Source organism: Papio anubis, chromosome 5 (genome assembly GCF_008728515.1).
Source record: "Papio anubis isolate 15944 chromosome 5, Panubis1.0, whole genome shotgun sequence".
Lineage (NCBI taxonomy): Eukaryota > Metazoa > Chordata > Mammalia > Primates > Cercopithecidae > Papio > Papio anubis.
In genome coordinates, this window is record NC_044980.1 from 151,752,253 (window position 1) to 151,769,248 (window position 16,996).

The 16,996-nt window shown below is 42.7% G+C and overlaps 1 protein-coding gene across 18 annotated transcripts in view; it reads right to left on the reverse strand.

Annotated features, from left to right (window-relative positions):
- The window catches only part of EBF1 (EBF transcription factor 1), a 404,709-nt gene extending 389,645 nt beyond the window's left edge, over positions 1–15,064 (reverse strand). For 7 of the 18 annotated variants that reach the window (XR_648665.4, XR_002522962.2, XM_009209495.4 and 4 more), the window contains exons 1-4: positions 14,070–15,061; positions 11,698–11,854; positions 11,067–11,130; positions 10,342–10,397 (exon numbers count right to left, since the gene is read on the reverse strand). Coding sequence is in view for 16 of the 18 variants with exons in the window: in XM_009209495.4 (XP_009207759.1) it covers positions 10,342–10,397; positions 11,067–11,130; positions 11,698–11,854; positions 14,070–14,203 (411 nt within the window). In the remaining 2 variants the exon portion in view is untranslated. Of the gene's footprint in view, positions 1–10,341; positions 10,398–11,066; positions 11,131–11,697; positions 11,855–11,948; positions 13,337–14,069 lie in introns of those variants that run through there. The other 11 variants (XM_021940237.2, XM_021940236.2, XM_021940235.2 and 8 more) reach the window with 8 other exon arrangements.
- Positions 15,065–16,996: the final 1,932 nt, after the last annotated feature.

The window sequence follows — 16,996 nt, forward strand, 5'->3', positions numbered from 1 at the left end:
ACTAAGATACTATTTACCGAAAACATAGAAAAGCATTTGGATTTTATTTTTAAATGATATGTATTTGCCTCCTCACTTTACTACCTCCAGGCTCAACACTTAGTCTTCTAGGGGTGAGCAGTAGAAAACAAGTGTAGGTGAACTAAGGAGTCCATTCACTAACTGTGTCATGTTTGCAATGATTCATCAATCAGGAAAAATCCCTCTTCCCGTCAACAGGCTGAGAACATGTGCTCTCACAGGGTGTACACCCACCCAAACAGGAATACTCGCTGTCAGATGCTGTGTGTGGAGGTTTAAGTCACAGAGTTATCTCCCTAAACTAAGAAGAGTTACATCTGATTCTCAAAATCTGGAGTCCCAAAACACTTCACCAGCCCAGATAGTTTTTTCTGTTTTTTTTTTTTGTAATGTGTTTGCAAAGCAAACATTTTACTCAAGGACACCAAGAAGGTTCCCTGGGACCTCAGCTTTCATGGATCTACATGTTAATATCTGGTCCAAAGCAATACACTCAGCTATTAGCAGAGCAGGGCTCTGCACTGGGCTACATTTAGCTAATTTAACGCTGTATCGCCGCATAATACTAATATCACACGGTTTCAAATTGTTAATAAAATTACTTTCACACATTCCCATAACCCTCAATTTCTTGATGACAAAACGACTTAAATTAGCCAGAGACTATCTTTATATAGTACATAGAGATGCTACAAGACTAACTTGTAGTTGGCTCTAATGTGCTTTGTTTTTGAACCTGGGACTTTCAGAACCTGTAAATCATGAGTATAACTTAAGACCCAGTGTGTATAGATCCTCAGAGAGTACTGTGGTTATGGTATCTGATCCCCTTACAAAATAAACATTGCAATAAAATAAAAAATGAGAAAAGGTACTTACATGAGGAGAAAATACTTCTCCACCACTGGCCCATCAAAACCACTTTTTACAGCTAACCTATTATACCTTGTATTTTAAAAATGGTTTTACTTTGACATACTTGTAGTCTTACAAAAAACTTTCAAGAATATGTAAAGAATTCCAAGATACTCTTCATCCAGATTTTACCAGATTACCAAAATATTTATATTTTATTACATTTGCTTTATTCTTTTCTCTGTATTTTTTTCTGAATCATTTATTAAGTAAATTGCACACATGCCCTAAATACTTCAGCCTGTATGTCCTGAAAACAAGGAATTCTCTTACATAACCACAGTACAGTCATCTAAATCAGAAAATTAACATTGATATAATAATCGAATCTACAGACCCTACTGATATTCATCAGTTACCCAATAATGTCCTTTACAGCAAAAGAAAATCCAATGCTGCATTTGGTTGTCACGTCTCCTTTAATATGGAACATTTCTGAGTCTTTATATTTCATGACATTGATATTTTTGAAGAATACAAACCAGTTATTTTGTAGAACATCCCTCAATTTGGGTTTGCCTACGTTTCCTCGGGCTTGGATTAAAGTTATGTACTTCAGGGCAAGGATACCACAGAGGTGATCTTGAGTTCTTCTCAGTGTATCAAATCATGTTGTTGACTAGTTCCACTATTGGCAACATAAATTCTGACCATTTGGTTAAGGTGGTGCTTGCTATCCACCAGAGATCATCAGCCAGGTTTCCCCAGGGTAAAGTTATTACTTTACCCTACGCGATTCATAACTATTTTCTGCAGAGGTAATCTAGATTGTGTTAATATCTTATTATGTGTCAAATTTTCATCCACTAGTTTCAGCATGCATTGATGATTCTTTCCTGTATTCTTAAAAGACCTTTTCAAAATCCTAAGCATTTGCATTACTCAAGAAAATGCATTAACTAAAAATGTTTTGAAAACCAAAAATTATATCTGCCTCTTTTATTTCCTGCAATCACTGCTGAAAACATTTTTTAAAAACACAGTAAATTACTCATTAGATCTCATACATGATGCTAAAAAAACTCTAATGAAGCATTTCTTCTAAATCCTATTAGCACTACATGGTTTGTGTGTTCTCTAAATACTTGTGATAATCTGTTTCAGCTTTAATATTTGTCATGTTTTGGTTCCACCACTCTTTAAAAAATAATATATTTGTCATGCTAAGCTAAAAGAAGTAACCTGGTAAATAAATTCACAGATACTGATGGGGCTTTCCCTACTATATATATATGTATACTATATATATATTTTGTATACTCTATATATATACACATATATATACATATATACATATAAACAAAAGCTTGGTTTTTGGAGGCAGGGGGAATTATCAGTTACATCAGATCTTCTCATTTCAATTCTTTCTAGATGATACAAATATTAGTTTTACTAAGACTGCTGGTCCATTGAAATTAGTGGGCCCATGATGATATGCAATGGATGCAATGCTAATACACTCATGGCTTCCCCAAACAGCAGATGATACAGACTACCAGAAATCCTGTGTCACTTCTTTGGTGACTGAATATCACTTGTTTAAGGCCCTGTGCCTCCATGATACATCTCTTCACCAAATACCACGCTGCCACTACGCTTCCAGCAGCACAGTCAAAACAGAATCTTTCTCCAAATCAAGCATAGAAAAATGAAACCATCAGTCTGGATTTGCTCAGAAATAGTTAGGAACTCTAGAGAGGAGTGAAAGCGTGAAGTTTCTTCTTTCCCTCTCCTTGGGGCCTCTATAGAACAATATTTTTCAGCATATAACAGTGCTGCTTCTGTGACTTCTGAAATAAAAGCAAGTGCAACTCCACCATGGAGTAGGACTAAAATCCTGTAACTAAAGTAAACTAGAAACTCAGTGTAATGAGGTTAGCTCTAGAGCGGAATTCAGTCAAAGACAGATCCACCTCTAACCTCATCAAAGCAGTTTTTGTTACTGAAAAGTATTGTTAAACACACATACACACATGTACACATATCATACAGAAGGTATGGGCACAGAAATCCACATCCTGATTGGATCCAGTATAGGAATATATAATAAATTCATTTTGATGAATATCTCTGATGCAGAGTGGCAACAATAAGAATTTTCAAAATGCCATGAAGTTCTCCCTGCAGCCTGCACACCCAACTGATAGCCCTGCATCAGTTTTACCATCTACATTTAGCATACACATCAACGCTGGTCCACAGTTCGGCAAACCCAGACTTTAAGCCCCAAAGGACAGGGATCCTGCTAACACCAACTTTGGGAGAAGTTTCTGCATTTCTTCCTAATTTAAATATGTGCCTCTGTGGTGTATGAGTAAAGCTGATTGGGGTTGGATCAGCTGGGAGATCACAGAAGCATATAAACAGCATTGGCTGTTTTAAGTGAAACCATTTTAATAGACAGCTGGTTTAGGGCCCAGACAATGGAACACCAAGAAGGAGGCTTATTTTCATCCTCCATAGTAAATCATGAGTCTGCTCACTGTGAGGAAGGTTGTCTGTTGTGAGGGGGACAAAGACAACACTGGTTTAAATAAATCAATGTGTTTATCAGAAGTGAAGATGGGATGCCTGCTAATAGATGGGTGGGAGGGGGAGAAAAATCATATAAAATGTATTATTTAAGTAAATCAGTTGATAGTGAATCAAGTTGAGGTTTGCAACCTAAGAAACAAAAATGCAATATCAAGTAGAAAACAATGTTTAAATTAATCCTGCCAATGGCAAATAAATCCCTTAAGGGGACAGGAATGCTTGCATAAGAGGAAGAGTTAAATAGTAAACAACATTAACCTCATCTCAACTTTAAAAACCTGGTGAAATTGACAAACAAGCTGTCAAAAGTGGATATATTTGGAACAGATTTATTTTTGTGATATACTAGCCTGCCTTTTCTACTGCCATACTCTAATAAGTAGAAATAAAATATCTCATATTATTTTTTAATACTCTCTTCACTTCGGATTAAGGGGCTTTTAAAGGATATTTAAAATAATTAACTAAAAGAAGAAGAAAACATAGAAACTGTTAAACTTTCACATTCTTATGCAAAAACAACTCTGGAAATTTTACTGTTATGAATAAAATATCATCAATTCCAAACGCTCAATTATAAAGTAACCTGTAACATCTTTGAAAACCAACCAGTCAATCAATATACAAAACCTGCCTCAGTTGCCACTGTTTTGGAAGGCATACTGTGAAGCATAGTTCATTCTAGCTTTTCTTAAATACCTCTAGGTCTTAAAAGTTAATTGAAACTTACTATGGGTAAAGACCACACAGTAAAACGAAAAAATACACGGTGAATGTACACCGGCATCACACTTCAATAGGATGCCAAAGGAAATACAGAGAATTGAACATGGTTTTTCTGTGTTTACTTTTCTAATAGTTTTAACTCTTTGTGTTCCATGCCAAAATAAAGGCAGTGAAGAGAATACTTTTGACTTTGGTTCAGCAAAATCCAAAGGATTTTTAGAAACAAAATATTTTCATTAGGAGCCTTTCTTGATTTATAACCACACAAAAGGAAATCTATCATCATTAGTTGAAGAAGAAGAGGGAAAAGAAAAAAAGAAAAGAAGAAAGAAGGAAAGAAAGGAAAAAGGAAGGAAGGAAAGAAAGGAAAAAGGAAGGAAGGAAAGAAAGGAAAAGAAATTAAGAAAAAGAGAGGAAGGAAGGTAGAAAGGGTTGGAGGGAGGGGAAAGAAAGGTTATCAGTAACTAACAAAGACTCCTAATTTTCTATTTAAATCGAAATAATACCCTGAAAATATGTTACTCCTTTTTCCCCTTACAAAATAAAAGGCCAAACCTACTTTGTCACCTAAGAGAGTAAGTTCATGAATATACAAAGTACCTGCTTTAACCACAAGTGAAATGTCTTCTGAATGCAAACTGTCAACAAGCCTTTGGCAGCAAATTACCAAGAATTGAGCTAATCAAAAAATGATATGCAACCTACAATATCAACACACTGTAATAATAATCATTACATTCAACCACCAAGTTCTACTGCTTGTCATTAAAAAATAAAAAAAATAAAAAAATTTAGAAAAAGGGTGCTAGCTAATCTGGTCCTAGAAATTTCCAGTAGGTGAAGGCACACCAGTTAAAAATTAAACCATGCCAAAGGAAGCACTACAAATCTGACATTTCATAAACAACGTGTCAAACAGCAATCCAACATTAGTAGTGGAATAAAATAAAAAAATAATTTTGCTTCAATTAGCAGCTTGGCTACTGGTGAACAAATTACAAAGATGTAATTTCAGCTCAGCAGCTAAGCAGGCCCGTTTTCAGAAGTGAATTAGGAAAGTTGCGAAGGAATGATATCATATTCAGTATGCTGTTCAGTTACATCACAGCCCTGAATAAAAAGAGAATGTGTACCAAAAGCAGTTAGCTTTAGAATGCATCTTTTATGTCTCAAAGAGCTAAAACCCCTTATATTATTCAAACACCATAAAAAACTAAATCACTCTAACAATCCCATATTGTATTTCTTTTCCTAGCACAAATAAAAGATATTTCACTCCTATGGAAACTACATTTACACCTATATTAGTAAATACAATTGGCTTTGTCAACCCAATGGGGCAATAATGATAATAATAATAATAAAGGCATCTAATTTATTAAGCACTTAATTTGTACAGTTGCTGTTCTAAGTCCTTAACATGTATGAAGTTATTTAATTCTCACAACAGAGCTTCAAGGTAGGTGCTAACATTATTTCCATTAGTCTGATTCCAAACATTGATGTATTTTAATTGCTCACTAAGACCAGATCATTCTTGCTCAACAACTATGTAGACAATTCACCAATGTCCAAACACTCCTTCATTGCTCTCAGCAATATAAGACAGAGAGAACAGACTATCTGTACAGTCATACGAGTTCAATAAATGCATCTCTACTAATATGTTCATTTTTAATGCTGTTCAAACATTCACATGGAAACAGCTCTAGCGTAAATATCCCCGAACAAATGGCTGTATATTATCCAGGAGGGAGCAGTTGGCCCGCCAGACTGGGGAAGTACTAGGCCATCTGGCTCCGGCAATCTCTCCAAAACCATCAGCTTTGTTTTCACCCCCAGACTCCAAACAACACATTTTCCACTGTGATGAGTTTACATTTTCCCAAACACAGGTCCTGATCATGCATAAAAATTCCAAACTTCTTCATTCCTCTATGTGCAAGGAAATTTAAATCACCTGCATTTTTGACATGTTACCAAAGGAGAGAGAAAGCTGCTGAAATATGGCCTCTGACTATAAACTTGCTGTGTCCTTTTTTGTTTGTTTATGTCCCCAAATATATGAAAGAACCTCTCTGCTGGCCTAGTGAATTCCTTGGGAACTTATTGATATACTGAAAATGTGTTTATCTACCAATGAAGAACCATGAACTGAAAGGATTGTTAATCAAATCTATGTAGCCATGGCAGGATATAATGAAACAATCAATAGGAAAAAAATACACTTGCATCAATAACTTAAAGTACTGGGAAGATCAAAACAAATATATAAAGAAGTCTAGCTGGGAAGAGAAACCTGATAACATTTCTGATGATTGTACCTTGGACCCCCCACCGTCCTGGGACCCTTTTCACAGTCTCCTCACTACATCACCTACTTTCAAATCCATACATACAAGGATTATGTGACTACGATCTTCTGCTTCTCAAACAAGCTTTTGTTTAGGGGAAGAGAGTGTTTTGTTTTGATAACAATACAATTTGGTATCTTTTCTTTGAATTGTAAAATATCACTCTTTTAAAGCAAGATGGTAAGAGGGGAGATAAGCTAAACTTTAAAAAAAAAACTATTTAAGATAAACAACTCACTATAGCAATCACAGAATATAATCGTATTTCAAATACTACATGAAAATCTGACAGGATGCCCATTAAACCTCAGACCTCCCCCACTGGATTCATTTGAGCTTCTGCAGTAGATATTGTTTCTGGATGCAACAGCCATAAACTTCTGGGTCCTACAGGGCATTCTGCATGCTCACTAATGGAATACCAAAAACAGTAATGACACGAAAACAAACTATTTTTAGTCCAGCTAAACTTGGTTTTGAACAACCCTTCCCAAAAGCAAGCCTCTTATTTTCTAGTTGGTGGATGAATTTTTAAAATATTATATCCCGTGTGCTTTACAATGAAGGCATAGGGATAAGGGATCTCAGATTCTTACATATTTATTTCTAATGAAGCTTCATCTTTCCTGGTAGAGTCCAAAAATTAAGAGTCATTACCCAAAATAGTCTAATGAGACACTTTGAAAAGGTGTGAAATACTGTGTCATACCAATACATCTTGGTTGATTGAGTACATTTCTTTTTTATCTCAATGCTGCTAATTCCACTCAAGATCAAGAACAGTCTATGGAAATGTAGAATGCACAAATAGTTTTAATTTTTGCTTGCCCGAAATTCCTTTTGCGTTTTAACCCCACTTTCTAGTCAAGGATATGAAATCACTCACATAAAGCTGCGTCTCTGATAGGAAAAATGTTATAATGAACAGGCAGCTAAGAAAAGACACTTGAACAGTGGCTAGGTATTCCTTCCACAATTGATGTTATCAGAACTTATCACACCAGAAATGTTTCATTCTGTACTCTAAATAATTATCAAAATCCATAGTCTATGAGGAAGAATTTCACAGGAAAGAAATGTAATCATTTAATCAATCAGTTTATATCAAGACTTACATCTGATTTAAGGAGCCACTGTATATTAAACTAAAATCAAAGATTCAAGAAATTTTAAATCAGACTTGGTATTTAATTATGATAGAATAATTTCAAGTTAGATGAAGATTCACTGTTTTACTCATTAAGGCTAAATATAAATTATTTTTATGTCACACCTAGGGAAAGTTAAGCTTCTTCACGCTGATCTATCTGCTTTTTGGAGGCCATTGTATTAACCCTGTAGACAAGAAGCTAACCTACTTCCAAAACTCTTGGAGCACATAATCAAAGAACAAGCAATTGGATAATGAGTAGGAACTGCCTTTCAAAGTGAAAGCTACAAAGAGGTGGTTATTTAAACAATTATTATGAAAGCACACAGGTATGCTTTGAGATATTTCTTTTCGTGATATTTTTTAGACTTAATTATTAAACCTTTTCTCAGGCCACTCCCCACCAAAATATATCATTGTATGCATTTATAATTTTGACTTTTACTGAGATGTCATATTATGGCAAATGACTTTCTCATAAGTGCTATTATCGAAAATAAAACTAATCTTGTTCTTATTCCTCTCTCTCTCTCTTTCTGTCTCTCTTCCTCCCTCTTTCCTGATAGAATTTATGACACCAAGTGGTCAAAGAATGCCTGAAGCTGCAGTTCTTCTTAAGCTCTATGACCTTGTTAGTAAAATGATATTTGATGTACTGCCTTAAAAAAATCAAAAGACGATTCTCCCCTCATTTTTATGAGAGTATAAAGTCAGTTCATCCCATAATGGGAAAATCAGTTAGTAGTGGCACTTTTTGACTAAAGAGACTTAAAATAAAATTTTGAGGAGGTTTACATCAGAGAGCGATTAATCGCTTCAAACATGTCTTAATTCTGTGCTTCTTACAATTGTTCATTTCATAGTGCTACCTATAATTTAATATTTCATTGGTCAATGTTGCACAAGCAGACAGGCCATATGCACTGATTTGTGTAGGTGTGCCTTTTATCTTTTACAAAGTAAATCCTAATAAATATATAGAGAATATGTCTTAGAGTTCCTACTTTCCCCCTCTCCCTCCCAACTTTTTTTTTTTTTTTTTTTTTTTTCCTGTAATGAGAATGGCAGGAAAAGATATCCAGGGTATCAAAAGCAATTTTTGAAAACAAAACTCCACTTAAGACATTTTTATTTTGACATCGCAAAAGAAAAAAAAATTATTAAAAATCAGGCTTTTGTGTTTCTGCCTTGGAAGGCAAAAAAAAAAAAAAAAAGGCAGTGTCCAAATGAAAGGGAATTATCCTATGTAATGATTAAATCCATTAAAGAAAATAAAATCAAGACCAAAAGTATAAATGGTGATTTACTCTGAGCAATCAACTGAGAAATAAACAGATTTTTAAGAAAGCCAAATATTTTAGGCAAATAACATGAAACAGATTTCAATCAATATTTATTTTTATTTTAACAAATAGATTTCATACTCTTGTTTTCTACTTGTGTCACACTGAAATATGAACGTGATCATCAAAAATAGCTGTTATTAAATTGGTTCTTGAATATTAGATTTTTTTAACGCCCAACAGCTTATTAATGTGGCATTTCTACCACATATTTAAGCGTGGTGTATCTAAAAACAATTTTTAAATATGCATATATACCCTAATTTGAAACTTTCTTAGCCAATATCTATGAAAGAAGATCATTTCTCTTATTTTAAAGGAAACATTCTAAAATCACAATCAAGTAAATAAATTCTAATCCTCCTGCTAAATTGCTGGTTAGTACACAATGGATAACTTTTTCTTTGTTCTGATTTCTTTCCCCCACCCAATAAAACTGTCTTCTTTTTTCTGCTACTAACTCCTCCAACTACCTAACCAGCTACTTAATTCTGAAACTAAACTTTTTCTTAAAATTAAGAAGAAGGGGAAAAAGCTCCTGTGCCTCATTAAAACGTCAGGCCTCTTTTCTGACTCGGCTCATAATTGTATCTTTTAAACCATAACTCAACCTTAATGTATACTGCTTGACACCCGCGTGTTGGAAGCTTAAGAAAATGCCGTCTATGTACCTTTAAGACCACAAGCTCACTCATGCTGCCTGGCTTCCTGCCAAACTTGGAGGCAAAAGCAGGAGGGTTTTTGCAAAATATCCTCTAACAATTGTCGCTCCCTCTTTCAACACTACCTTCACCATCATTCCCTTTGAAAACAAATCTGCAGAATGGTCATCTGCGCTCTCAGCCCATCTCATCATTCCTGGGGAAGCCGCCTCTGCCACCCCTCCTCCGCTCCTGCAGGCCCTCGCCCCTCTGCCTCCTGGGGAGGCCTGGCTAGCTTGGGTTTCAGAGGTTCAGCCCACTCCGCACCAGGGTCCCTGGGCACCTTTTGCGCCCTTTGGGGCTCCCTGGCCGGGTCAGAGGAAGTTCAGCCCTTAATTCTCGCCGCTCAGCACCCTGCAGTCTTAATTCACAAGGCCCGAGTTCCCTTGGAGGGACGGCGCCGTCGAGCCCTCATCCCCACGCGGCGGTACAAGCGCATGAATGGACACTGGAAGGCGGTGCGAGTGTGGTCTGAGCCGCCCCCGCTGGCTTTTAGAGTTAGAGTCCCAGCCCTCCTGCGGTGGAGCAACTAGCTTCTTGACTGTCCTGAATTTTGTGACCTAGAGACCCCCGTGGCCCAAAATTAAGAAACTTACTTGTTTTGTCATGGAGTCAATGAGGCGCACGTAGAAATCCTGCTCCGTCCTTATCCCTAGGGTTGGAAATGGGGGAAGGGAGCAGAATTAAGTGAGAGGCAACGAAGGGTGGGTGGACAATAACTAAACAACAAAAAAATAACAACGAAACCCCCAAACATATCACAAAAGGGGCTCCAAGGCTGATTGGAACTTCCACTGTCCTGGAAAATACAGCCAGGATCTCCCTTCCCCAGAGGGAGTTGCTGAGAGGTGCTGCTGACCTAGCCTTAGCGCTCCCGGAAGCCAGACCCCAAGGTCTGCAGCTGGGACTGGGATGGGGGTACCCCGACTTGTCTATTCTCACAAGAGTCCCTCTGCTCTCGCCTGCAGCCTTCAAGGCCATGACCCTTCCTAGCCCCTAAACTCAAGGGGACTTGGGCCTGGAGCCTGGGTCAAGCCAAAGGAACAGGCCTCAGGATAGGGGAGGAAGAATGAAAGTGGCTCAAGGATGGATGAGGCACTACACCTGGCCCCAGGTAAAAGCGAGACCGGTAAGGCTCTTGGGCCACTCGGAGCCTCCTCAGGTGAAACCTCCTAGGGCGAAATTTAGGAGAGGCTGGTTCACCTCGAATAAGGCGGGTGACTGACCTTCGCTGGAGGATTTCGTCCACCTGGAGCTCCCTGTGCCCCCTGCCCAGACCCGGAGCCCCAGGGTGAGGGCACAGACCCGCCCCGGGACTCACCATTGCTGTAGAGAAGCTGAAGCCGGTAGTGAATTCCGTTATTGGTCTTTTCGCTGTTGGCTTCCTGGGTTGCATCAGGACGCAAAGACACAAGAGATGCAGGAGAGAGGTCTGCGTGAGCGAGTGGACCAACTTTCGAGGCAACTTTCCCCCAGCCGGGACCCCCGCTGGCCAGTCTGCCAGCCACGGTAGCAGCAGAAATTGCGGCCAATTGTGATCCCTCCTCCGCCCCCCCTTTCCTGACTGCTCCCACTCTCCCAAAAGAAAATTCCGTCGGGCACACACAGGCGATTCTCTTCCCAGGGCCTAGGGGCTAGTGCCCGGGCCACCAGAGGCAGGCGGTGCATGATCTGGTAGTGGATGGCGGGTTCATCCCGGGTGCCCAAGGCTGTGGATTGTAGAGCCAGGCTTGTCTCTCTCTAGCTCTGGGGGCTCTGTGCCAACTTTTTTGGAGCAGGAGCCAGTGGACCAAGACCCTGGGTTCGTCCGGGATGGGAAGTGGCTTGGGGACCCCCACACAGAAGTGTGTTATGGATGCTTTGCACTCAAGGAAGGGCGCACCGCCCAAGGCTCCTGGGCCTGCTCCCGAGCCGAGCCGGGGACGAGGGGCGACAGCGCTGCGCCCACTTACTTTTTCCTTCTCCACGAACCCCACAAACGCTGTCCTCTCGATCTCCACGGGCTGGCCCTGTCTGTCGTAGAGGGCCAGGACGAAGTGGAAGAAGTTGGATTTCCGCAGATTGGAAGGTGGCTGCTTCTCAAAGTGAGCCCGGGCCAGACCCACCCCGCTGCGGCCAAAGACGCAGAGTTAGATGGCTAAACCGAACGCCGACCCGCGCCCCTTGTCACCCTGTACACACACTCGAACCCTCAAACACCCACCTCCTCTTCCCCCAAAATATCCAGTGGGCGCTCTTCACGCCCCTTCAGGCGACATAGACCCAGCTGACGACGGGACACACATGTCCCCTCTTGTTCTGGTCCTCTCCGCCAAGGACGGGTGAGTGCTCAGAACTCGCTGAAGAAGTGTGAAAGTTTTGTTTGGATTTTGCGCGCGAGATGAAACGCTATAAGCATTTACTCCTACCTGACACGCGCTGCGTGGGGAGAAAGAAAAGTGGCGGTGGATGAAGTGAACACACCTTCGCGGAATAGAACCCACAGTTCTATTCCGGCACCCCCCAAATCTCACGTCTCAGCTAGCAAGGCAGGTGGGAATGGATGGAAAACACGCTCGGCGTCTCGCCGCAGCAGCCACCCTCCAGGAACCCCTCGCGCTCCGGCCAACTGCGAGTGCCTGGCCTTGGGAAGCCACATCCCCCCACCACCAAAAAGCATGTGGAGAAGGGTCCGAGGGCGGGGCTCAGAACTGTCGAGGGTGGTCGCTGTGAAAAAGGGAAGAGGGCTGTTTTCTTAAAGACCTGTCCTAACAAAGTTTCGCTGTACCGCAGAAATCCTCATACTCATTCCAGAAATCCTAAAGGCCGGGGCTGCTGGCTCAGTGCGCCGGCCGACGACAGGAGGCTGGAGCGCCTGGGGCGCCAGGCGGCCGCTGACAGCCGGACCTGCCCAACACAAGCGCGCACAGGCACACACATACACATACACATACACGAACACACACGAGCGCCCCGCGCACACACTTTCACTTCCAGCCCAGTTACCCAATTCACTCTCACTACCACCCACCCTCATCCTAATACTCAGTAGGGATGGGAACAGTGTTAGGGACACTTGTCCCCAGCCCAGGGAAACTGGAGATGATGTAATTAGTCATCTTCCTTCTTCCCCTTCCGCACTCTGAGTCCGATAAGGCCTGGGGCCACCAGATCTCCCACTGTCCCAAGCTCAGCTGGTGGCTTAAGGGTGGGGAAAAGGCCATTTTTCACTTGGGACCAGGAGCCTGGGAAAGGGCCTTGGGTGTGCCCAGGAAAGTTCCCTCAGGTCAACCTCCAAGGGCAATGCCTTCAGGACACACGGTCTAGTGTCTAGGGAGCTGCGAGTGAGAGAGGGGCTGGAAGAGGCCATGGTGACAGGGGGTGGAGAAGACTTTTAGGAGATGTCAGAATTAAAGTTGGGAGTTGCTATTCTACCGGTAGACTGAGAAAAACTGAAAGTCAGAGAGGGAGGGAAGGAGAACCAGATAGCAGAAATAAGAGAAGACTCAGGGGAGAAATGGGACGAGAAAACAGGAGGGACAGAGAGGTAAGGAAAGGAGAAAGAGGAGAAAGGAGGGAAGCTGAAGAAAGAAGAGAAAGAAAAGGGAGAGAGGGAGGAAGGGAGGAAGAGAGTGAGGGAGGAATTAAGGGAAGGTGGGGGAAAGAAACGAGAGAAGGAAATGAAAGAAAGAAGAGAAGAAAGAAAAGAAGGCAGGAAGAGAGAGAGGAAAGAAGGAAGAACGAAAGAAATGGAAGGAGGGAAGAGGAGAAGGAGAAGAGAAGAAAATAAAGGAGAGAAGAAAAGAAAGAGGGAAGAAAGAGAAAAGAAGGGCAGGAAGAGAAAAGGGAAAGAAAAAGGAAAAAGAAAAGAAGGAAAGAAAAAAGAAAAGAGAAAGAAAGAAAAGGAAAGAAAAAGAAAGAAAGAGGAAAAAAGAAAGAAAGAGGAAAAAAAGAAACAGGGAAAGGAAGAAAGAAAGAAGGGAAAGAAGAAAAGACAGCCGGCCGGAAAAGAAAGAGCAATCACATAGAAACATAAAACACAGATATCCAACATGCTGTGTCGAGACGCCTCTTCTGGGTTAAAACAAAATGAAAACAGTCACAGACGAGGCAGGGGAAAGTGCTGGCAAAGCGTGGGCTCCTCGCAGACAGCTCCGGGTCCTCCGGCCGCAGGCGACGAAGGCACAGCGGCTGGGGAGCGCGGAGCCCCGGCGGAGAGCGGAGCGCAGCGGCTGCGGACGCACCCCACGGCCCGGCCCCGCGGCGGCAGCTGCCGCTGCCGCCGCCGCCTCCCGGCTCTCCCGCTCGCGGCTCACCTCGGCCGCAGTCCCCGCGCGGTACCCACCTCTGCGCCGCCGTGTTGGCGTCCAGCACCCCGGCGCCCTGCATCCACGTCCGCACCGCGTTCATGCCGCTGCCCAGCGGCTCTTCCTTCATGCTGCTTCCACTCCGTTGGATGCTTTCCTGAATCCCAAACATGAAAACAACCTTTTCTTGTGGAAAATCTCCTCCCCCTTGAAAAAAAATTTAAAAAAAAAAAAAAAGAAAAGAAAGAAAAAGAAAAGAAACAAAAACGCCAACCAGAGATTTTTTTTTTTCTCGGACGATGAACTCGCACTTAGAAGATCAAGGCGGGCTGGAAAGCAAATTTGTAAAAAATGTAAACCTCTGCTCAAAACTGAGCGATAACCCGAAAAAAAGAAGAAAGGGAAAATCCAACGAAAAGACCAAAATAATAAAATTAGAGATGTATGCTTGGCTGTTGGGGGTTGTTTGGTTGGTTGATTTTTGGTTTGGGTGCTTTTTTTTTTTTTGTAATGATCACAGGCCGGTGGAGGACAGGAGGGGCTGGAGTTTCCTTTTGTAGAGGTACCTTCACTTGAAGAAGCAGGAAGAAAAAAAAAAAAAAAAAAAAAAAAAAAAAAAAAAACCCTGATGGCAATTTAAGAAACAATAGACTCAACTCGCGCTGCCGGCTTTGCTACTTCAAGTGTCATTTTCCACAACCAGGCAAGTTTTTTCCTCTCTCTCTCTTTTTTTTTCCTCCTTCTCTCCCAACCAAAGATGTTTCTTTCCTTTGCGTGTAGATGAGGAGGACGCTGGTTGCCGTAGACAGATACACCAGAGAGGGTGGGGGGAAGGGGAGAGAGGGAGAGAGGAAAGGGGGGGAGGGAAAGAGAGATAGAGAGAGAGGAGAGGGAGAAAGAGAGAGGGGTGGACCCTGCTGGATGGAGATTCTGTTTTCTCCTTGCTAAAATAGAAGTGATTTGCAGGCTTTCCCTATGGAATCCAGTTTGACTCTCCCCAGAGCTAAACACAGGCACACTAACCCCAAAGGGAGGAGGCGGGGCCCGCGCCTCGAGGCCCCGCCCCTTCATTTGCATAACGTCATCTTTCCGCCCCGCCGCAGCCAATCGCGACCCGGGAGCCGGGTAGCTCGCGGCGCCAGGCCACGCTCTCTCATTAACATCCCGCTCCCGGTGGTGCAGGGGAGCCGGCCAAAGTTCCTTGCAAAGTGGCGAGCGAGGGAGCGCTGAGCACTGGCGTCTGGGCTGGGGAGGAGCGGGTCCGAGCGAGGACGGAGAGGGGACAGAGGGAAAGGGAGGCGGGTGTCTTCCCCAGGAATTTGAGCTTGGGGTCTGCATCCTGGCCATTGCAGTCCTTTAGCATCCTCGCCGCGCCCTGAGCGCGCTGGAGGCTCGCAGGCTGCGCCCTCCCAGGGCTGATGCCGCGTCCTGTTCCGCTGTTCTGGGACGTCGGGGACAAAAGTGGAGGAGACAGGAGAGCCCGGGCAGAAAAAGCAGGACGCGCGTCCCAGGTGCCCACCTCTTCGCTTTGAGGCGGGGGCGGTGGGATGGAATATGGGTTCGCGAGGTCGGGGCTGGTAACTCGCGGAGGGGCACGGCCTCCACGCTGGGAGGAGTGAATGGACGCTGGGCCCCGGGAAATGAGGCGCTGTGGGTTCCCAGGAAGTTGGGGGCCAGGTTCTGCTCCCACCTTGGCCTCTGAAACGCTTCTCTTTCGGCTGCTAGCCTAGAGGCTGCCAGGGTTGGGCACTGTTCTCACTCACACGCTCACCTCTCTCGGGCAGTCCTCGAGATATGTGAATGGTGGAATGAATGCTGTCACTGGGGCTGTGTCAGGATGCGTTTTTAAATCTTCTCAAATGCCAACCCCTCATTCCCCACCCCAAGTTGTTTGTTTGTTTGTTTGTTTGTTTTTAGAGTAACTACCAAAGCAACAGCAATGTTAACCGTCTTTGATTAGCTGGTAATTTGGTGCAGGGTTTTTCTCATCCTCCTTTATTCTTCCTGTTAAAAAGGAGGGCTTGAGCAAATCCTTCCTAACTCTGTCTCTGCCATATGAAAAGGGTGGGGGGAGAAGAGAAGGAAGGTGGGGAGGAAAGAAGAAAAGGGGAAGGGAAAAAAAGGAAGAAGGGGAAGAGAAAATGGGAAAGAAGAAGGGAGAGAGAAAGAAGGAGAGAGATAGGAGGAACGAATGGAAATGGAAGAGATGGAAGGAAAGAAGGAAAGAAAAAAGGACGAAATTGTCTCCTTCCTCAGGCCTTTCAGCATGTATCTTTGTGGCTGGCAAAGGAAATAGCTAGAAGTTTCTGGGTAATGTGCCCCATCATTTTTTTAGCAGGTTGTAACCTCTAATAAGCACATGGTGAACTTCTGTTTCATTGCCCTCAAAGGAACTCCCTGACTGCAGCCAAATCTGCTAAGGACTCCTTTGGGGAAATTCTCTGCCAGAAATCCAGGTCCCCTTTCTGCTGGCCTTCCTTGGTCCTTTGATTTAAGAAGCTCATGGGGTCAGCGATGGAAAAGTACATATGCCCATGTTGAATAGAGACAGGCAAGAGTTATGCTTTGTGCTCTTGGCAGAGCAGTGGAGCCACTTCCTGATTCCTAAACTGGATGAAAGAGTGTGGTCCTGGCCTGCAGTGCATGGCCACTGTCCTCAAACACTGCTTTATCTCCTGTGCACAAGGCCTGCCCAGCTCTCACATGTGTAATCTAGATCTCTTGTGTGTTGAGCACTTTCCCCTGGTACCATAATTAATGCCATCTCTTCCAGGACTTCCTTGAAGGGATTGGTCTGATCTTTCTGGATCCCCATAGCATTTACAAGGGTTCCTAACATAGCGTTCATGTTGAAGAAGAGTATAATGGTGGAGAGACTTGAAGGGTTGTAGGTTTGTGGGGATAGGTATGTGAACATTTTCAGTCTCTATAGTATTTAAATGCACAATTGAAACTTGGCCTGCTA